The 23,135-nt window shown below is 43.8% G+C and overlaps 1 protein-coding gene across 1 annotated transcript; it reads left to right on the top strand.

Annotated features, from left to right (window-relative positions):
• Positions 1-12,132: 12,132 nt before the first annotated feature.
• Positions 12,133-19,164, top strand: LOC132537991 (polycystin family receptor for egg jelly-like). The gene has a single exon (XM_060188782.1). It carries the CDS (start codon positions 12,289-12,291, stop codon positions 18,295-18,297), a length of 6,009 nt encoding a protein of 2,002 aa, XP_060044765.1. The 5' UTR covers positions 12,133-12,288; the 3' UTR covers positions 18,298-19,164.
• The last annotated feature ends 3,971 nt before the right edge of the window (positions 19,165-23,135 follow it).

The raw sequence follows: 23,135 nt of genomic DNA, 5'->3' as shown, positions 1-23,135 counted from the left end.
AAATTGTTGACTAATCATGAGTCTAAAGGTGAGTCCAGTTAATGGTTTATCTATTTTTTAAAAATATTTATTTTATTTATTCCCTTTTGATGCCCTTGTTGTTTTATTGTTGTAGTTATTATTGTTGTTTTCGTTGTTGGATAGGACAGAGGGAAATGGAGAGAGGAGGGGAAGACAGAGAGGAGGAGAGAAAGACAGACACCTGCAGACCTGCTTCACCGCCTGTGAAGTGACTCCCCTGCAGGTGGGGAGCCAGGGTTCGAACCGGGATCCTTATGCCGGTCCTTGTGCTTTGCGCCACCTGCGCTTAACCCGCTGCGCTACAGCCCGACTCCCGTGGTTTATCTATTTTATTGATCCTTTCAGAGAATCGGCTCTTGGTTTCACTAATATTCTGGATCATCTCTCTGGATTCCATTTCATTAATTTCTGCTCTGGTGTTGACTATTTCCTTCCTCCTGCTGACTTTTGGGTTTCTTTCTTGCTATTTTTCTAGCTGGCTTAATTGTGATGTTAGGCAACTCACTAGAGATTTTTGCTGTTTGCTAATATGTGCCTGTATTGCTATAATCTTCCCTATGAGAATAACTTTTGCTGCATCTCACAGGGCCTAAGAGTTGGTCTCCTCAATCTCTTTCTTCCTTTTTGTAAAACATATTTTAAATAATTATCTTTATTTATTGTATAGAGACAGTTAGGAGTCTCAAAGGAAGGGGGAGATAGGGAGAGAGACAGAGAGCCACCTGCAGACCTGCTTCACCACTCATGAAGCTTCCTCAGGCAGGTGGGGGCTAGAGGCTCAAGCCCAGGCCCTCGTGCATTATAATATGTGCACTCAACCAGGTGTGCCACCATCCAGCCTCAGGCCTCTTCACTTTATTTTATTTTATTTTATTTTGCTTCCAGGGTTATTGCTGGGGCTCAGTGCTATGACCCACATAGTCAATGACTGCCACCTCTCCAGATTCAAAGGAGGTCTCGAAACTTTACATCAGGCTCAACCTGACGCTGTTGATTGGCTACGGAAGAAGGGCAAACGCTAGAAGAAGAAGAAGAAGTGCTGGCACTATGAATCCACTGCTCCTCATGGCCATTTTATCCATTTTATTGGATAGGGCAGAGAGAAATTGAGAGGGGAGGTTAAGATAGAGAGGGGGAGAGAAAGAGAGACATCTGCTTATCTGCTTTACTGCTTGTGAAGTGACCCTGCCACAGGTAGGGAAATTGGATGCTTGAACTAGAATCCTTGCATGGGTCCTTGCACTTTGTACTATGGGCACTTAACCCGGTACACCAATGCCTGTCCCCTTCAACAGTTTTTATTTAGTTTTTATTTTTTACCAGAGCAAAGTCTGGTGGGACTGGGGTTTGAACCCAAACCATTGCTGCCTCAGGCATGAAGGCCTTTCTGCAGAGCCACTACACTACGTAGCCAGTCTGTGGTCTCTTCATTTTTATTGTTCTCCAAGTAATTTTTAAGTTCTCTTTTGATTTCTTCAATTACCGAGGCATTACTCAAACTTCTCATCTTTTTTTTTTTTTGCATGAAAGTCTAGTTTATCTGATATTGGAATGGCTTTTCTTGCCCTTTTGTTTGCATTATTGTCTTGAATACCTTGTTCTAGCCTGTTACCAGAGCTTCTGTTTGTCTTTCTGAATAGTCTCTTTTAAAAAATTATTTTATTTTTTTATTGGAGAGAGACAGAGAGAAATTAAGAGTGGAAGGGGAAGACACACACATAGATAGAGACAGACAGACAGACAGACAGACAGACAGACAGACAGACAGAGGAACAGAGAGATACCCGTAGCCCTGCTTCACTACTTGTGAAACTTTTCCCCTACAGGTGGGCTCCAGGGGTTTGAACGTGGGTCCTTGCGCACCGTAACACATGTGCTTAACCAGGTGTCTCTGTTTGTCTTTCTTTTGGACGTATGTTTCCTGGAGACACAGAACAGATGGGTCTTTGTTTTTAATCCATGCAGTCACTCTGAACCTTTTGACTGGTGAACTTCAGTCATTCACATTTATACCTGTTGGTCCCTGCATACCTCATCCTGGCTTCCAGGCTGCAGTGGAGCCATGCTGTGGGTCTTGGTGCTGCTCCTGCTGGGTGTGGACCTGGCCTGGGGCCACCCCTCCCTGGTAAGTTGATAAATGTTGCTTGCAAATAGCCATTCTGAATTTTGTTTAGAGGTTGCTCTGCATTCTTGTTGATGCTTTTCCTGTTTGCTTCTGCTTGTTATTTTATGTGGATGGCATTCTCTAATTGTCTTGCCTACAGTATATATGTTTCCTATTTGTCTTTGTGCTATGTTTTGTTTTGTGGTTATCATCAATGTTGTATCTAACTTACAATATCTACAAGAGTCTTTTCAAGTTGGCTTTGGTTCACCAACATTGGACTGTGTCGCTCTATTTTGCTCTCCTGTTTCTGACGTCTGGCCTTCCTTGATGTTGTTGTATCCCAGTTTCTATTCTAATACTTATCATCACAATAAAAATTGGGATTCCTTTGCTTCTTTTTTTTGATTTTTAAAATATTTTATTTATTTATTTTTCCTTTTTTTGCCCTTGTTGGTTTTTTTATTGTTGTTGTAGTTATTGTTGTTGTTATTGATGTCATCGTTGATAGGACAGAGAGAAATTGAGAGAGGAGGGGAAGGCAGAGAGGGCGAGAGAAAGATAGATACCTGCAGACCTGCTTCACTGTCTGTGAAGTGACTACCCTGCAGGTGGGGAGCCGGGGTTTGAACAGGGATCCTTAAGCCAGTGCTTGCACTTTGTGCCACTTGCACTTACCCTGCTGTGCTACCACCGGACTCTCCTTTTGCCTCTTCTTTACATATTGGACTAGTTTGTACATGCATAACATTTATCAGTTTTCCATATAACAATACAATCTCCACTAGGTCTTCTGTCATCCTTCTTGAACCTGTATTCTCCACCCACCCATAGACTTACTTTGGTGCAATACGCCAATTCCAGTTCAGGTTCTACTCGTGTTTTCTCTTCTCATCTTGTTTTTCAACTTCTGCCTGAGAGTGAGATCATCCCATATTCATCATTCTGTTTCTGACTTATATCACTTAACAAGAATTTTTCAAGGTACATCCAAGATTGGCTAAAAACATCTGAAGTCACCATTTTTTACAGCTGAGTGGTATACCACAACTTGCTCAGCCACTCATCTCATGTTGGACACCTGGGTGGCTACCAGGTTTACAAATTGTGCTGCCAAGAACATATGTGTACACAGATCTTTTTGGATGGGTATGTTTTGTTCCTTAGGATGTATCCCCAGGAGAGGAATTGTATGATCATAGGGTAGGTCCATTTCTAGCCTTCTGAGAGTTCTGCAGACTGTTCTCCACAGAGGTTGGACCAATTGGCATTCCCACCAGCAGTGTAGGAGGGTTCCTTTGACCCCACACCTTCTCCAGCATTTGCTGCTGTTACCTTTTCTGATGTATGACATTCTCACAGGAGTGAAGTGATATCTCATTGTTGTCTTTATTTGCATTTCTCTGACAATCAAAGACTTGGAGCATTTTTTCATGTGTTTCATGAACTTTTGGGTCTCTTCTGTGGTGAATATTCTGTCCATGTCCTCCCCCCATTTGTTTTTAATTTCTTTATTGGGGAATTAATGTTTTACATTCTACAGTAAATACAATAGTTTGTACCTGCATAGCATTCCCCAGTTTCCCATTTAACAATACAACCCCCACTATGTCATTCATCATCTTTCATGGACCTGTATTTCCCCACCCACACACCCCAGAGTCTTTTACTTTGGTGCGATATACCAATTACATTTCAGGTTCTCTTTGTGTTTTCGTTTCTGATCTTGTTTTTCAACTTCTGCCTGAGAGTGAGATCATCCCATATTCATCCTTCTGTTTCTGACTTATTTCACTCAACATGATTTTTTCAAGGTCCATCCAAGATCGGCTGAAAATGGTGAAGTGACCATTTTATACAGCTGAATTGTATTCCATTATGTATATATACCACAACTTGCTGAGCCACTCATCTGTTGTTGGACAACTGGGTTGCTTCCAGGTTTTGGCTATTACAAATTGTGCTGCCAAGAACATATGTGTACACAGATCTTTTTGGATGGATGTGTTGGGTTCCTTAGGATATATTCCCAGGAGAGGAATTGCAGGATCATAGGGTAGGTCCATTTCTAGCCTTCTGAGAGTTCTCCAGACTGTTCTCCACAGAGATCGGACCAATTTACATTCCCACCAGCAGTGCAGGAGGGTTCCTTTGACATCACACCTTCTCCAGCATTTGCTACTGTTACCCTTTCTGATGTATGACATTCTCACAGGAGTGAAGTGATATCTCATTGTTGTCTTTATTTGCATTTCTCTGACAATCAGAGACTTGGAGCATTTTTTCATATGTTTCTCAGCCTTTTGGATCTCTTCTGTGGTGAATATTCTGTCCATGTACTCCCCCCATTTTTGGATGGTGTTATTTGTTGTCTTGTTGTTGAGTCTGGCAAGCTCTTTATATATGTTGGTTACTAAACTCTTATCTGATGTATGGCATGTAAAGATCTCCCATTCTGTGAGGGGTCTCTTGGTTTGGGTAATGGTTTCTTTTGCTGTGAAGAAGCTTTTTAATTTGATGTAGTCCCATAGGTTTATACTTGCCTTAGTCTTCTTTGTAATTGGATTCGTTTCATTGAAAATGTCTTTAAAATTTATGCAGAAAAGAGTTCTGCCAATATTTTCCTCTAAGTATCTGATAGTTTCTGGTCTAACATCCAAGTCCTTGATCCACTTGGAATTTACTTTTGTATTTGGTGAAATACAGTGATTCAGTTTCATTCTTCTGCATGTTTCAACCCATTGTTTCCAACACCATTTGTTGAAGAGACTCTGCCTTCCCCATTTAATAGTCTGGGCACCTTTGTCAAAGATTAGATGTCCATAGGTGTGGGGCCTCATTTCTGGGCTCTCAATTCTATTCCACTGTTCAATGTGTCTATTCATGTTTCAGTACCAAGCAGTTTTGATGACAATGGCCCTATAATACAGTTTGAAATATGGGAGTGTAATGCCTCCGGTTCTGTTCTTTTTTTTTAAGATTGTTTTGGCAATTCTAGGTATTTTCTGGTTCCAGATCAACATTTGTAGCATTTGTTCTATTCTCCTAAAAAATGTGTTTGGGATCTTGATGGGGATAGCATTAAATTTGTAGATGGCTCTGGGTAATATATTCATTTTGATGATGTTAATTCTTCCAACCCATGAACATGGAATATCTTTCCACTTCTTTGTGTCTTTTTCAATTTCTTTGAGTAGTGACTCATAATTTTCAGTATACAAGTCTTTCACTTCTTTGGTTAGATTTACTCCTAGATATTTTATTGTTTTTGTTGTATCGTAAAAGGAATTGATTTCTGGATTTCAATTTCTTCTAACTTAGTGTTTGCATAGAGGAATGCCACTGACTTTTGAATGTTAATTTTATAGCCTGACACCTTACTGTATTGCCTGATGATTTCCAAAAGCTTCTTGCTGGATTCCTTTGGTTTTTCTATGTACATTATGTCACCTGCAAATGGGGAGAGTTTGATTTCTTCTCTTCCAATCTGTATCCCTTTAATTCCTTGCTCCAGCCTAATTGCTTTGGCAAGAACTTCCAACACTATGTTGAATAGTAATGGTGATAGTGGGCAGCCCTGTCTAGTACCTGATCTGAGGGGAGATGCTTCCAGTTTTTCACCACTGAGTTTGATGTTGGCTGTAGGTTTGCTATATAGACTCCACTGTCTTGAGAAATTTTCCATCTGTTCCCATTTTTTGTAGTGTTTTGATCATAAAGGGATGTTGTATTTTGTCAAAGATTTTCTCTGCAACTAATGATATGACCATGTAGTTTTTGGTCTTGCTATTGTTGATGTGGTGGATCACATTGATTGATTTACGTATATTAAACCAAACTTGCATGCCTGGGATAAACCCCACTTGGTCATGATGAACAATCTTTTTAATATACTGTTTTATCCGGTTAGCTAGAATTTTGTTCAATATTTTTGCATCTATGTTCATCAGAGATGTTGGTCTGTAGTTCACTTTTTTGGTTGTGTCCCTGTCTGCTTTTGGTAGCTGAGTGATGGTGGCTTCATAGAAGCTGGAAGGGAGTATTCCAGTGTCTTCAATCTTATGGAAGACTTAAAAGTAGAAATATTAGTTCTTCTTTGGAGGTTTTGTAGAATTCATTTGTAAAACCATCTGGTCCAGGACTTTTATTTTTGTGGAGGTTTTTGATAATTGTCTCAATTTCATTGGCTGTGATGGGCCTGTTCATGTTATCCACTTCCTCTTTACTTAGTTTTGGAAGTTGGTAGGTATCTAGGAAATCGTCCGTTTCTTCTAGGTTCTCTAGCTTGGTGGCATATAGTTGTTCATAGAAGCCTCACATGATATGTTGAATTTCTGTGGTGTCTGTTGTGATATCTCCTCTTTCATTTATGATCGGATTTATTTGGGTCTTCTCCCTTTTTTGTTTTGTGAGTCTGGCTAAAGGTTTGTCGATTTTGTTTACTCTTTCGAAGAACCAACATTTACTTTTGTTGATCTTTTGTATGGTTTTCTTATTCTCAATGTTATTTATTTCTGCCCTAACTTTAGTGATTTCTGTCCTTCTGGTTGCTTTAGGGTTCCTTTGTTCTTCTTCTTCTAGGTCTTTAAGATGTGCAGTCAGGCTGTTTATTTGTGCTTTTTCTTGTTTCCTAATGTGTGCTTATATAGATATGTACTTCCCTCTCAGTACTGTCTTAGCTGTGTCCCAAATATTTTGAAAGCTTGTGTCTTCATTTTCATTGAAGTTTCGAAACATTTTGATTTCTTCCTTGATTTCCTCTTTGATCCAGAAGTTGTTAAGAAGTGTACTGTTGAGCTTCCACAGTTTGGGACTATTACTAATCTTTTGTTGATTGTTAAGTGTTAGTTTAATTCCACTGTGGTCTGAGAAGATGCTTGGGATGATTTCATTGCTCTCGAATTTGCTGATTTTGTCTTTGTGGCCTAACATATGGTCTATCCTTGAGAATGACCCATGTGGACCTGAGTAAAATGTGTATTCCAGTTTCTTGGGATGAATGACTCTGAAAATGTCCTATAGTTTCAGTATATCTATCTCTTCATTTAGCTCCCTTATGTCTTTATTGATTTTCTGCCTGGATGATCTGTCGAGAGAGTGGGGTGTTGAAGACCCCTACTATGATTTTGTTGCTGTTAATATATTGCTGTAGCTCTTTCAGTAGAAGTTTGATGTATTTAGATGGCTTCTCATTGGGTGCATAGATGTTAATAATTGTTAAGTCCTCTTGATTGACTGATCCGCTGAGCATTAAGTAGTGTCCATTCCTATCTTTTTTAATTTTATTGATTTTAAAGTCTATCACGTCAGATATGAGAATAGCTCTTCCTGCCCTTTTTTGCAGGCCATTGGCTTGTCTGATAGTTTTCCATCCTTTCACTTTAAGTCTGTGTTTGTCTTGTTGAGTTAGGTGGGTTTCCTGTAGATAGCAAATTGTTGGATAGTGTGTTCTGATCCATCTTCTTACTCTGTGTCTTTTAATAGGTGAATTCAGGCCATTGACATTTATTGATATCAAAGATTGAAGATATTTTAATGCCATTCTTATAGCGTTTTAGAGTGTTCTGATATATGTCCTATTTATGATGGTCTGACTGTTTATAGAAGACCTTTCAGAACTTCTTTCAGGGCAGGCCTGGTGATAGTTGATTCTTTCAACTGTTGCTTGTATGAGAAGGTTTTGATGTCTCCATCTAGTCTGAATGACAGTCTAGCAGGATATAGTATTCTTGGTTGAAAACCTTTCTCATTGAGCACTTGATAGATTTCTTGCCATTCTCTTCTGGCCTGTAGTGTCTGTGTGGAGAAATCTGCTGCTAATCTTCTGGGTTTTCCTCTGTAGGTGACTCTTTTTCTCTTTCAGCCTTCAGGATCCGTTCTTTATCCTTATTCCTTTCCATTGTAAGTATGCTATGTCTTGGTGTCTTTAGGTCTGGGTTAATTCTGTTTGGGACCCTCTGGGCTTCTTGAATCTTTATGTCTTTGATGTTGTCTAGACTAGAGAAGTTTTCAGCTATTATGGCCTGAAGAATGCTTTCTTCCTCTCCCTCTCTTTCTTCCTCTGGTAAGCCAATAATGCATACATTGTTTCTTTTAAAGTCATCCCATAGGTCCCTGTTGTAGTTTTCAGTATCTCTTAATCCTTTTTGAGATCTTTTTTTTAGTTGTCTCTAATTTGTCCTTGATCTTGCTAATTCTGTCTTCAGCCTCATTGATTCTATTCTCTCTCCCTCTACTATTTTCTGAAGTTCATCTATTTTGTTACCTGTTCTGATACTGTTTGGCTTGTTCAGCCAGTTGTGTTCTTAGCACAGCTATTTCAGCTTTAAGCTCTCTAATGACCTTGAAATAATCAGTGTTTTCTTCCAGAGTGTCATTTGTTGTTTCTGTGTTTCTGATGACAATTCTTTCAAACTCTTTACTCACTCCTGTGATTATTTCCTTAACTATTGTTTGCATGTTGACCTCATTATTTTGTGCTTCAACCTTTGGGGGGCTTTTAGCTGGAGTCTCCAATATTTCTTCTTATTGGCTTAATCATTTTATATATTGTGTTATGAGTTCCCTCTCTCAGTACTTTTCAAATTACTGATCACTATTGCCTGGATTGACTTGTGTTTACGTAAGGTAATTAAAGGGTTCAAAGTTGTGGAAACTGACAGTTGTTTCAATATTAGTTTAATCCCTGAGGTGGAGCTTAGTGGCTTAAAAGCATCTTTTGTTCTTTTTCTTCCCTGTAGGGTATGGGAGCCTGAGGCATTTTAAACTATAAGTAGGCTTCTTAGCTTAATCAATGACTCCAGCCCAAGAGATAAAGCATGGTGGGGCAGAGATAATCAAGTGGTTATCCACACTTGATCTTAGCCAAAAGGCCGAGAAGCGATTCAAGTGGTTATCCAAAGAGTCTGTCACAGCCCCACCACTAGGCCACGGAGATATAGATCTTCTCCTGAGTTTCCCCCTTAGTTCTCTGTCCCCTGGTATTAGCACAGGGCCTCCCTGCCCCTGTTCCAGATTCTGAGGGCAGTAGCAATGGAGACTCACAGTTGAATTTGTGAGTCTTTGGGAAGTCCGCACCTCCCTTCAGCCATCCTTCTGTTTTTGGAACGGACTGGAGGTGGTGTCTCAACTGGTAAATTGCCGGACTGTCACAGGCCACCTAAACTCTCCCTAGGCTCCTCTCTGTCCACGAGCCACACGTGTTTGCACTCAATGGTGATTTGGTGAGTTCCTGAAGTAGTGTCTAGTTCTGTCTTGTTGACGTCCCAGATAGTCTCCTTTGGTATTCCTAGTTGACAAGGGAGAGGAGAGAAACACAGCTGCTGCTGCTGCTTGGTAGCCCCGCCTTTGAAAGTCCCAGTTCTTATCTTTTAATACTTTGCAAATATTATTCCACTCCATCCTTGCCTCTAGGTTTTGTGTTGAGAAATCTGATGAAAGCCTAGTGGTTCTATCTTTCTATGTGACTTTTTCCTTTCCTTGCAATCCTGCAATATTTTTTCTTCTCCTTAGCTTTAGACAGTTTTACAAAAGCCTGTCTTGTTAGTGTCATTTTTGATTAAGACATTCAGGTGTGCATTCACATGATTGGACTTCTATATTTTGATCTTTGCTCATGTTTGGAAAATTCTCTGTTAAAATTTCTTTAAATGTGTTCTGTACTCATTTCTTTGTCTTCTTCCTCAGGGATCGCAATAACTCTGATGTTCAGCTTTCTGATGGAGTCTGCTAGTTCACTGAGAAGTGCTTCATTTCTCTAGGCCTTTTAAATTCACAGAGTGTGGTGGTTGGTCTTTTAGTATTGATGTAATCTCCTCCACCTGATAAGTCTACTTCTGAGGCCTCTGACCTCAACCTGAATTGCATTCAAAGTGTCCTGTAGGCCCTGCACTCTTGTACTTTGTAATTCTCCTTTTTTTAAACTTTTAAAAAAATTATTGGATAGACAGAGAAATTGAGAAGGAATGGGAGACAGAGAGAGAGACAGGGACAGACAGAGACAGAGACAGAGAGATGCCTGCAGCCCTGCTTCATCACTTGTGAAGCTTTTCCCCTGCAGGTGGCGACCATGGAATAGAACCTGGATCTGTGCACACTATAAGGTGTGCACTTAACCAGGTGTGCCATTGCCTGGCCCCTGTACTTTGTAATTCTTAGGTGAAATGATCTCTTAGTTCTTGAGATGACTTCATAATGAGTTTTCTGAACTCTTATCTCCATCATTCTTCCAGATCTGTGCCTGTCTGGTCATTTGGGGTTTCTGCCATTGCTGTCTATGTATTTCTCTATTTCCTCATTTAGCATGGATTTTGTTGTGCTAGCCCGAGGTGCTGTGGCTAAAGTGTATGATCTCCTTGCTTGTGTATCTTGGTTGGGGAGGGGAGATTTTTATCCTCAGTCACCGGGCAAGTTCTGTGACCTTGATTTGATGTCAATGTAGACTTCCTGTACTGTTGTTCCAGCATCTGTGGAATAACAGCAATGGAGACTTGAGAAGTCAGAGTTGAAAATTGGTGAGTTTTTATGTTTGTTTTTTTTTTAACAGACTCGTTGTTCCCTCAACACCCTTTCTGTCCACTAGCCACAAGAGTCTGTATTCACCTGTGTCCTGCTGAGCTTGAAGAGATGCTATTCATCTTTTGTTGAGTTTTCAGTTGATGGGGCAAGCAAAAACCCAGCAGCTGCTATTGCATAGCCACGCCTCTGAAGTCCTCTTCATGAAATTTTATTATTTTTTTCTTTGCCTCCAGGGTTATTGCTGGTGCTGCATCACATATCCACTGCTCCTGGAGGCCATTTTTCCCCTTTTGATGCCCTTGTTGTTGTTGTTATTGTTACCCATGTCCAAGTTGTTGGACACGACAGAGAGAAATCGAGAGAGGAGGGGAAGACAGAGAGGGGGAGAGAAAGACTCCTGCAGACTTGCTTCAGGGCTTGTGAAGCAACTCCCTGCAGGTAGGGAAGCCCAGGACTCCAACCAGGATCTTTACGCAGATCCTCGTGCTTGGTGCCATATGCGATTAACCTGCTACCCAACCGCCCAGCCCCCTTTCTCATCCCTTTTTAAGAAAAATATATTTTGGGAGCAAAGTAGAACATAAGTCAGGTACCTATAGTGCTGGTATCACACTGGGGATCTATAATTGAGACCCCCAAGGCATTGTCCACTGTGATACAGCCATGAACACCTCCCCCATTTGTGGCAAGTTTCCCCTGGAATCTGCCTCCTACCAAGGAACCATCTCAGCAAACATCAAAGAGGGCGGGATTAATCCCATCCGGGATCGCTGACCCCAGACCCAGGTAGGCTCAGCAAGAGACTGGGCTAGCTTCTGCCTTACCTATGTGCTGGCCCAAAGAGCCAGAGGCCCCTCTTCGTGACCCCAGCAGCACCTCCTGACACCCTCTGAGCCCTCAAGTTCCAGACAAGGCAGAGCCCGCAAATCCAGCAGCGCCAGAACCCCGCCCACAGCTGCGCTGATAACCCCAGCAGACCCCGCAACCGCAGCATGTCCCCTTACCCCCGCAATCTGGAACGTGAGCTGGTGCCTGAAGAAGAGCAGGAGCAGAGCAGGAGCACACTGCCCTCGCGCCCCTGCTGCCGTTGGTCGCTGAGCGCCTCCTCCTGGCTCCCAGTCCGCAGCAGAGCTATGCTGTGGGTCCCTGTGCTGCTCCTGCTGGGCCTGGGCCTGGCCTGGGGCCACCCCTCTCTGATTCTGCCTCCCAGCCTGGAGCCCCAGGACTTGGGCCACCACCAATCCCAGGACAAGGAGACTGAATCCAGGTCCTTCAGGGGCGTTTACCCCTCCTCCGAGCCAAGCCCAGAGCCGGCCCTCCTCCACACTCACCTTTCACCTGAGGTCCCTGTCACACAGCATACCCAGCCCAAGAGAGGTCGCCCAAGACTGCATCGCTCACCAAGCCACCTATCTCGGACCACCCGCAGATCCCTGCACAGGCCAGGGATGGGCCAAACATCCAGCGCCAAGGGGACCCCCATGGCACAAACTGCCTGTGTCTCTAGAGGGCTCATCTTTGAAGCTGTGGACTCTGACCATGACCAATGCAAGCAGCGTAGTGTGTTGCCTCAGGTGAATTCCCCATGTGTCATCAAGGAGGTGAAGATACATACAGACACTAATCAGAGACCCCTGAGGGTCTATATGGGTGATGATCTCACACTCTATGGCATGGTTAACTTTGACTGTCCTTCAAAGACCAAGACAGTACAAGGAAGGTGGTACTATGTTGCAGTGCCAAACGTGGGCCATGTGCCTACATGGAGAATAAGACCAAGCCAGAAAGAATTTCTGAGTGCTCCCTACACATGGAAAATGAACATCATCAATTCAGATATCAAGCTTGGTGTGTATTTGTTAAAATATATAGTAACCATCAAAGCAAGTCCACAATTGCCTCCTGTGGAAGGCTCAGATATCCTCTATGTGGTCATTGAGAGAAGGCCACTGAAGGCAGTTCTCCTTGGACCACAAAAAATCACAGTGAAATTCACAGACTCAGTGGTGCTGAATGGATCCACATCCAATGATCCAGATGTGGGCATGGCTGTACAGGGACTCTTCTATTCTTGGTACTGTACCACAAACCCAAAAAACTACAAGAGACACAAAATAACAGTGATGAGCAAAAAAGTGTGTGGCCCAGAACAAACATCTCTGAGGTGGGGAAGTGAAAGTCTTTCAGTGCAAGAAATAAAGCCAGAAACACTGGCAGGTGGCCGTATGTACTATTTCAGATTGGTAGTAAAAAAAGACACCAGATCAGCATTTGCTGACAAAACAGTACATGTGCTGCCAGGTCCAGCACCAGAAGCCAGACTTTTGTGTATTGAAAACTGTGAAGCAGTTTTCATTATATCAGATAGATTATCTTTGTTTCTGAATTGCTCAAGTTGCACATTAAGCCGTGATGTGTATAGATGGTCCCTTCACGCTCGTACTGGTGGTGAGATACCATTTGACTGGAAAGGGCTGACCACAACAGGAAGGAATAGGAACTATCTGTCTGTAAAAGCCTTTGCCTTATCAGATTTTCCAGAAGATCAGTATTCTATTTCTGGCCGTATAAAAGCTTGGGCTGGAAAGGTTAGGGATTTCAAGCAGTCCTTTGTCATCAACCATGCACCTAGACCAGGAGAATGCAAAATTAAGCCACGCAGGGGAACTTCACTTGCTACAAAATTTGTTGTCAGGTGTAGAGATTTTAAAGATTATAACAAACCTCTTAAGTACAAGGTAATACTGTCAGATTCATATGATTCAAGGGATAGACATTCCTTAAGAGAAAACATCATGGGGGTGAGTCCATACTTTGGGACTCAGTCCACTTCCTCTTTCTTTCTCCCTGTTGGCTTACTGGCGAATCGTTACTCCTTGAAGATCTATGTTCAGGTGTATGACTCTCTAGGAACCTTTACTCAGGTGACTTTGGCCACCACTGTGTTGCCTCCCACTAACCGTCTCTCCCCAGAGACTGTGCTGCAGAAGTTACACAATCTCACCATGGGACCAGATTCCACACTCTCTGATTTGCTTAAAAAGAAAGATTTCTTGGGTGCAGGCTACTTAATTTATAATGGGGCTTCTGTCTTGAATAGCATGAGATATAACTCAAGTATGCAAGAGGACATGGTCCAACTTCGAGAACACCTGGTCAATCAGACTTTCCAGCTTCCCTTAAACACTTTGGAGGAGATCACCCAAGTAGTTGCAGCTCTTGCTAAGTTAACACAGAGGGTGTCTGATATCACAGAAATGTCTCAGAAGCGGTCCACAGAGAGGATCTCCCAAGCAAATCAAGCCCTGCAAGAGTACCGGAAGAGAAACAAGCAGTTTCACTCTGAGCAGATAGACACTGTGTGCACTGGCATATTCAGAAGTTTGTCCAATCTCCTTAAGCTCTCTGCTCATCATAAAGCTTTTGAGGAACCTATCTATGTGTTAGACTCTCTAGCAGACACAGTCCTGGCTAGTGTCGTGCCAGAGAATGAAACCAAGGTGCTGCAGAGCCCGGACATCAACATGTATGTCAGGAAGACTGGAGAGTGGAATGCTGCCAACGTGAGTGTCCAGGGGGAGCACAGCCACAATGATCTCTATGCTAAGGTGAATATCAGCAGTGTTCCTGGTCTGGCTGAGAATGCTCCCATGTCTACAACATTCATTGAGTTTACAGAAGACCCTTTTCCTTGGATAGGTTATCCAGAAAACATTTCAACTGATGTGGTGGGATTCAGAATGTCAGCAACTATAGCTAACAGTGAAGAAGTAGAAATCACACCAGAAGTAGCAGAGGTCTACCTGACCAGGAAAACACTGAGCTCTGAAGTGTTTAATATCACCATGAGCCCCAGCACAGAGTTCGACAGGGCTGGTGAGTCCTCCAAGACAGCCACGGGGGCCTTTAGGTTTGAAGTGGACTGCAGTGAGCAGAAGGAGGTGCTGCTGCATATCATCACAGAAGTGACACTGATGTTCAGGGTCTCTGTGTATGCTGGTGGCAGTTTCACACACAATACTCTTATTGCCACCTATTTGGTGCCCCGCGACATCCCTCCCATGGCCAACCAGAGTGACTTGTTTGACCCAAACTGTACCGTGAAGGCAGCCCGAGTGGTTTGCCTGTCACCATCCCTGCTACAGGTCATAGCAGAGAGGCTGCAGTCAACAGACTGTGTGATAGCTGTGGTTCTGCAGGCACCCCAGTTTGTTCAGAGCCCCAATGACAAGTTGGTGAAGATTTCTATGTTTAGAGCTCAGTGCTTGGACATGTATGGGATCCAGAGTGAGTGGAATGAGCACAGCTGCGCACTTGGGGAGAAGACCAGTTGGCAGAGAGTGCACTGCGTCTGCAAAATCAAAGACAATGAGCAGCCAAAACGACCCCCTATGTTGTCTAACCTCAGGCAGTACTCACGATACTTTGTGGCCAAGGTAATTGTTGTCCCTAACCCTGTGGATCTCCACTTAGATGTTGTCAAGAAAATTACCCAAAATCCTGTGACTCTCATTGCTGTGATTTTTATTTTGATCTTGTACATAATTCTAGCTGTCTGGGCTCTACACCGAGATGAAACTGACCAATTTATTCGGCAACATGTGATAATCCTCCCTGATAATGACCCCTATGACAAGACATGCTACCTGCTTACTGTTTTTACAGGAAGCCGCTGTGACTCTGGGACCAGAGCCAATGTCTTTGTCCAACTTCTGGGGACAGAAAGTACCAGCGATGTGCATTGCTTGAGCCACCCCCATTTTTCAAGTCTCTACCGAGGAAGCATCAACACCTTCCTCCTAACAACCAGAAATGATTTGGGGGACATCCACTCCATTCGTGTGTGGCACAACAATGAGGGCAGCTCACCCAGTTGGTACTTGAGTAGAATCAAAGTGGAAAATCTCTTCAGCAGGAAAATCTGGCTGTTCATGTGTCGGGAATGGCTTTCCATTGACACCTCTTTGTACAGGTCGTTTTATGCTTCTCAGCCAGACCAGCCTGTGAGCAGACTTGACTTTTTTCTCATAGACATGACTTATAAAATGGGGATAAGTCACATATGGTTCTCAGTTTTTGCTGCTGTCATTAGTAAAAAGTTCAATCGACTCCAAAGACTGTCCTGTTGCCTGGCAGTGCTGCTCTCCTCTCTTCTGTGTAATATCATGTTCTTAAACTTAAACCCCAGTGAAGAAATGGAGTCACCACAGGATAAATACTTCCGGTCAATGATCATCGGAATGGAGAGCACATTAATAACTCTGCCTGTACAGGTGATCATCACTGCTCTGTTCAACCTCTCCCAGAGGAATCCTGAAGTACCTGCGAAGCATGTGGCTCCTCGAATGATTCCGGAAGTAATAGACTCTGGTGACAACTGGGGAAGCATTTTGCAGAAGTGGTATAAGAAGGAGACTTCTGAGCCTGAGAAAACTAGAGAGGTGGAACAGCAAAGAATGGCTGCAACGTCAGTTCTGGACACCAAACCTGCAGGCACCGTCGAAGAAGTCATCAACACTAACACTAATGCCAACCCCGATGCTCATGCTGAGGAGCCCACCTCACAGGCTACGTCTGGACATGTTCAAATAAAGACCCGGTTTGTTCTTCCTCACTCTTTTGTTTACCTTGCCTGGGTCTTGGTGTTTGCCACTTGCAGCATCTCCTCATTCTTCATTGTGTTGTATGGGCTAACTTATGGCTATGAGAAGTCACTCAAATGGCTCTTTTCTTCCTTTTTTGCATTCATTCAGTCAGTTTTCCTGGTGCAGCCAGTGAAAATTATTCTCGTCACAGGCTTGCAATCAAACCGCAGCAAGTACTGTAAAAATCTCTCCTGGATCAGCACCTACCAGTACACAGAAATCTCACTGGAGGATCTGAATTTGAATCCATCAAGAATGGCTATCATCCACCAGAACATTGTCCAGCTTCAGAAATCACGGATGTACCAGCCCCTCACAGAAGATGAAATCAGAATATTCCATAGGAAGAAGACGGTCAAGAAAAGAGCATTCCTGTTTCTCTGTTACATCGTCACTCATTTCATCTTTCTTGCCCTTCTGCTCACCCTTGTCGCTGTCCTGCGCCATAAGGACACTTTTCACTATAATCAATTTATCTCAGACCAGTTCTCTGTGGACCTTGTAACAGTGACCAAGCTGGACGACATCTACAGCTGGCTGGATAAGGTGCCTCTGCCTTTGTTCCACAATGACGTGAAGCCAACATTCCTCCCTGACAGCTCCTCCAAAATCCTCGGGCTCCCACGGATGAGGCAGGTCAGGGCGAAACCTGGTGGGAAAACATGTCTGCCTGCAAAACACTTTGGCAAAAGCAGAGTCTCCAGGGAAATCCACTGCCACCCTCAATATGGCAGTGACCCAGAAGACACAAGAAACTACTCTGCTTCTTGGGATACAGTTGCTAGTCAAGCCCCCGAGGAGACTGACAGTGGCTTTACCTACAAGCCTATAGAAAGGAGCTGGGCATACAGGTCCTATGGACTCTCACATACCTATGGATCAGGAGGGTACACATTCCAGTTTTTCCCAGAAGAGCAGCAGTTTAATTCAACTTTGAGGATCAAGGACCTCCAGAGCAGCCACTGGCTTGATGAGAAGACATGGGCTGTGATCTTGGAACTAACAACCTTTAATGCAGACAGCAGTCTCTTCTGTAGTCTCTCAGTCATTTTTGAGGTTTCCCAGGTGGGAGTGGTAAACACGAGCCTGTCTGCACACTCCTTCTCACTTGCTGATTTCAACAGGGACACTTCCTCAGAAATCTACTTGTATGTGGCCATTCTCCTCTTTCTCCTAGCCTACATTATTGGTGAGGTCTATGTCATTTCTCAGGAAGGGACCCTGTATGTGAGGAGTGTGATCAATTTGGTCAACTTTGTTTTCAAAAGTCTATTTCTGGTGCTGGCTGTGCTCTTTATCAGGAAGCATGCCTTGGCCATGGGGGTGATCCAGTTTTACTTGTCCAATCCTGTAGCCTTTCTCCCCTTCCATGCAGTTTCCCAGGTAGATCAATTTATGAGGATGATTCTGGGATTCCTGCTATTCCTGGCATTTTTGAAGACCCTCAAGTATTCCAGAGTCTTCTTCAATGTGCGGCTTGCTCAGAGGGCCATCAGGGCAGCCCTCCCTGGCATCTGCCACATGGCATTTGTGGTGTCAGTGTATATCTTTCTGTACATGGCCTTTGGCTACCTGGTATTTGGCCAGCATGAATGGAACTACAGTCACTTGATGCATTCCACTCTGACAATATTCTCCTATTGTGTCTCAGCTTTTCACAACACGGAATTTTGCAATAACAGGGCTCTGGGGATCCTGCTTCTCTCGTCCTTTATTCTGCTTATGGTCTGCATCTTGATCAACTTATTCAAGGCAGTGATTTTGTCTTCCTATGAGGAAATGAAGCAGCCTGTGTATGAGGAGCCATCTGAGGAAGCAGAAGCCATGGCCTATCTGTATCACAAGCTAAGAACCGTGCTTACCTCTGTGGGCTTCCATTCAGAGACCAGAGAGGAACCCGAATTCTTTGTGGACATGGTGTATGGACAGCCAGAGAGGAATAGCCACAGGTATCTTGGACTGAAAACCAGAAACTTTCATGGAGAAAACAAGGTTTATCTTGTAGTTTAGTAGTAACACATGTAAGAGTTTGAGAGAGGAGCTTTGTTTCAATGTTCAGTTATTGGTTTAGAGATTGTTCAATGCACCATTGTTGCTACTCACCCTTACCCTGCATTTAGCTGTCTCTGCACTTAGGTCCCCTTACTGTGGAAGGATTCCTGATGCTGTCAGTATGTAGTGCATTGGCAGGGAAAAGAGTGTGACAGAAGCCAGTGCTACAGTAAAGCTGTTTCTCGAGAGACAGAGGCAGTTTAGAGATAGAGACCCAGTTGTGGGTGACAGAGCTAAAGAGCTCTGCCTCTCCCAAGTCCAAGCAAAGTGAGTGTACTGTGCCCTCTTTCCCCCTGAGTGTGGAATGTTCAATACCTGTGGCCAGGTGCTAGCTCAACCACCATTCTTATGGGTGTGTCCTGATCATGTGCTTGAACCTCCCTACAGTACTCAGCTCCTCCTTTCACATTCTATTCAGAAAAGAGCTAGTGAGGCATTGTGGGGAGATCCAGGACTGGCTCTCAAGCCTGGGAACCCAGAATCTGGGTGGGGGCCCTGACACTCCAAAGGTCTGAAACTCTGCTGATCTTCAACACTGCTGCAAGATCAGACGGAACATTCATAGAACTCTGTAAGTGTGCTGGAAATGAATTTGTCAGTGGATATTGCATATATCTGCAATATCAGGGTTTGGGCTTTTGACTATTTCAGCTTCCTTCTGTTTTAGGAATATTAAAGAAAGCACGGCTTATGTTGAAGAGAAACACAGATTAGCTGCTGTTAACTTGACACCCAGAGAAGCAGGTTCATATATGTAGATGTCACTTTTAGCTTTGTAATATTAAATGAGATTTCTTCAGTGAGTCTTGTGTTTTCTGTATGAGGAACATAGGACTCCTCCTTTGTTTATATTGCATAGGATGCTATGCAACATGGAGGGTGACCTAGGACAGTTATGGCAGTAAGCCACCTCATGGGGTCACCTGAGTGTGTGTTCTGGGATTGAGAGGGGCACTGGGGTGGCCATGGCACTCTGGCCTGGACAGGCACACTAGCTCACACTCCAGGAAGTCCAGTGGAAGTCCTCATCCTATCCCCTCCCCTGATACCTTTCCTATTCTTTATCTCTCTGGGAGTATAGACCCAAGGTCATTGTGGGTTGCAGCAGGTAGAAGGTTGCCAGTCCCTGTTTAGGCACCAGATGCCAGGCTAGCTTCACGATTGTGAGACAGACAACCAGGGACTCACGGCTGAGCTGGGATGCAATGCAATGCCATGCTGGTTTTATTCATCTGCATTTATACTCTCCAGGATGGAAGTGGTAGAGTGTAAAAACAGGGTGTGACTAGGAGTGGGGGCGGAGCAAAAAGAGTTCGAACCAGTGGGGATTAAACCATTGCCCTGGAGACAGGGCAAGTCTCAGACAAAACAATGATTATGTAAATAGACCAACATCTCCCCCTTTCTTTTTAACTAGTGGCCATAGTATCAGGAGTGTGGGGGAAACAGAAACCTATATCGTGTAGGCATTTTCAAAAGAACTGGCACAATACATGAAGTGACAAGTAGGAGAGCAGCAAAAGCCAGTGTGATGCCAAGGGGCAGCCTGAGAGGGTGTTTCCTCTCTCAAAGGGCAAGGCCTAGCAGGTGAAAGGGCATTTCCAGCCTCTGGGGGCATCTCTTGCATCTGGAGGCATTTCATGCCTCTAAGGGCATTTTCTGCCTCTCGTGCAGTACCTAGTAAGGAGGAGGAGTTTCCTGCCTGTGGGAGCAGGGCCTGCAGCCAGGGGGAATTGCCTATAGAGTCCCAAGGCTGTTGGCTGGAAAGTCCATGGAATGCTGGGGTCTGTCTTTGAGAAACCCAGCAGTGTAAAGGGAAGCTGCTATAAAGTTGTGTAAAGTGTCCAATAGGTGTACCAGTAAGTCCAACAGAAGTGTCAGTCCAAAACAGATGACCACGGAAGAAATGCCAGGGGCTGAAACAGTGCACGTCTGTCTTGATGGGGAAGGTCAGCCACCGTAATTCTGCTTTTCTGTAGAGAGTGAGCTTTGGAGTCTGTGAATCAATTTATTTAGTTCGTGCCAGGTCACATCATTGGTTTTGGAGGAGGCTGCTGTAGTCGTGCCATCTTGTGGGCAATGTCAGAGGACATGGGTCCAAATGGATTTCCAGGGATTATTTTTGAGCAGATGCTTTTTCATGTGAAGGTGACGGCTGTAATTCACTTACTTGTGAAACACAACTTGTAGCAGATTAGAAGTTTACTATAATTGATAACTCAATTATAATTGGTTTAAGTACCTTTATAATTTTGGAAGTCCTTTCTAATATGATTTTAAAGTTGTTTAAACAGTTTAAGCTCAATAAGATATGGAAAGGTATCAGAAGAACCATGGTTAGAGGCCTCAGGCATGAGAATCATTAGCATAACCATTGTGCTATTTATCCTGGCCATGCTCATACAGTTTTCAGGATTAAAAGTTTCTCAATTATACCAAGACATTAAAAAATCAAAAGAGGAAAAAATAATTTTTGGATTGTTTCTGGATATCTCTAGAAAGCATGGCTGCGTCCAGCATTTTTTTTTGTAAAGTCAAAGTCATAAAAAAATTCAGTCATTCAAATCACTCTCTTATAAAAATGCAACTGAAAGCAAACAGAAAACTTTAAGATATTCAGAGAGAACGAGGGGGGAAGTGAGAGAAAAGTGGTAGGGTAGTTTCTTTTCTTTTTAACCTTGAACCAGATTATTTAGATCCCACTATGTCTGATTATGAATCTCCGGAGAACATCCTACTTCAAAAAAGCACTCAAAATTCCAGCTATGATGCTTCTGACTGTTCCTGTGGGAGTGCTGCAGGCACCCATTTTTAAAAACATCTTCCCATTGAAGAAAGAATCAAATCAGGAGGGTAGAACTAACCATGTGTCTCCATTCTTGGGGACTGCCAGGGAACTGGAGAATTCAAGTTAGAGTAGTCAGTCTCCACAGGAAACTGGAGAGGGAGTCCAGAAAGTCCCAGGGGAAGTCTCAGCGCATCCCCCAAGTTCTACGATCATGGTCATAAGGAACCAAAGTGTGGCCCAGAACAAACTGTTCCAGAGACAGAGAAACTGTCTCAGGAAAAAATAGTAGAAGGTTTGGGAAACCTCTTCATAGGCAGGAAGGCAGCCCATGGCAGATGGGTACCCAAGCAGCATTTACTTATCTGGGGGATGGGCAGGTTAGGTCCCACGTTAGCGTGCCATATCCCGGTCCTTGTTCAGGCGCCAGATGCCGGGCTAGCTTCGCGGGTGGGAGACAGACGACCAGGGACTCATGGCTAAGTTGGGATGCAATGCAATACCATGCTGGTTTTATTCATCTGCATTTATACTATCCAGGAAGGAAGTGGTAGAGTGTAAAACAGGGTGTGACTAGGAGAGGGGGTGGAGCGAAAAGAGAGTTCGAACCAGTGGGGATAAAACCAGTGTCCTGCAGACAGGGCGGGTCTCACACAAAACAATGATTATGTATATAGACCAACAGAAGGTCTGGCTTCTGTAATTGCTTCCCACCGAACATGGGAATTGACAGGATGACCCATACTCCCAGCCTGCCTCTCTCTTTCCCTAGTGGGGCGGGGTTCTGGGTAAGCGGGGCTCCAGCACACATTGGTGGGGTTGTCTGCCCAGGGAAATCCCGTTGGCATCATGGTAGCATCTGGAACATGGTGGCTGAAAAAAGAGTTAACATACAGAGCCAAACAAATTATTGACTAATCATAAACCTAAAGGCTAGAATAGTGTAGATTAAGAGTTAGGAATCTCCATTTTGTAGATAGTTAGTTGTCCTATTTTAGTTACATTCCAAAGAGCCCAAGACTATACTAGTTTATTTTTTTCTGAGCCTGACATCTGATATGCAGGTGGATCTAAGTTATTGTCTGGGGAGATGATGTCATGGCTAGAAAATGGACCAGAAAGCTGGATCAGGGAAATGAGTAGCTCCCAAATATGGGAAAGTTGTATAAATATGGTTGACTATAAACCTCACTGATTTGATATGATCTGGGGCCCATATTCACCTTTGCAGCCTATGTGACCTCTGCATCTCTATAGATCTGAGCTCATTCTGTAGTCATGAGTAGGAACATTCTAAGCTGCCCCAATTTCAGGACCCATCTTCCTTAGGTTGGAGATAGAGTATGTTGTCCTGCCTCCCTTCAGATGGAACATTCTCTGTTGTTGATCCACATTGAGGGTAATGTCCTATGGGGCCTACATAGGGATCTATTGTATTGTTCTTGATAGAGACAACCAGTTACAATGAATAGAGGGATCTATTAGAGGTTTAGGACTGTCATGTCTGTTTGGGAATCTCAGGACTCCCTGACTAGGTCCCCAGCTGATGGGGTGGCCTGGTATTGACTAAAGAGTCATTAAAGTATGCCAGTCTCTTGCCCTTATTCAGATTTTGTAGGTATTAATATGATAAGGTTACCCTTGGGGTGAGTGAGGGAAGTATAATAGGAAGTAAGTGTGGAGGGAGGGTAAGGATTTTTGAGAGGGCCTGGGGTCCAGGATACAGGACTCACCTAAGGCTGCTGCTGGATCCTCCAGACTAGGGGCCCCACAGCCACCAGGCAGACTGGCACTGAGTGACAGCACTGCAGTGTGCCCCTGGGAGAGGGACAGGAGAGACCTGTGAGGCACAAGAGGGAAGGCACTGAACCTGAAGAAAGGGGCAGACTGAGAAGCACCCACGGGCAAATGAACCCTCCTCCTAAGCTCCAGGTAATTCTAGAGAAGGCTGTAGCAGTGGGTTCCCTGAGGCCACCACTGTAACCACAAAACCCAGATTCTCCTCAATGAA

This window comes from Erinaceus europaeus, chromosome 4, assembly GCF_950295315.1.
Source record: "Erinaceus europaeus chromosome 4, mEriEur2.1, whole genome shotgun sequence".
Lineage (NCBI taxonomy): Eukaryota > Metazoa > Chordata > Mammalia > Eulipotyphla > Erinaceidae > Erinaceus > Erinaceus europaeus.
The sequence above is the reverse complement of the archived record's forward strand: the minus strand, read 5'-3'. Positions and strand labels throughout refer to the sequence as shown.

Excerpts from the sequence above, each read along its gene's own strand:
- LOC132537991 (XM_060188782.1), top strand. The coding sequence starts at position 12,289 with ATGGGTGATGATCTCACACTCTATGGCATGGTTAACTTTGACTGTCCT.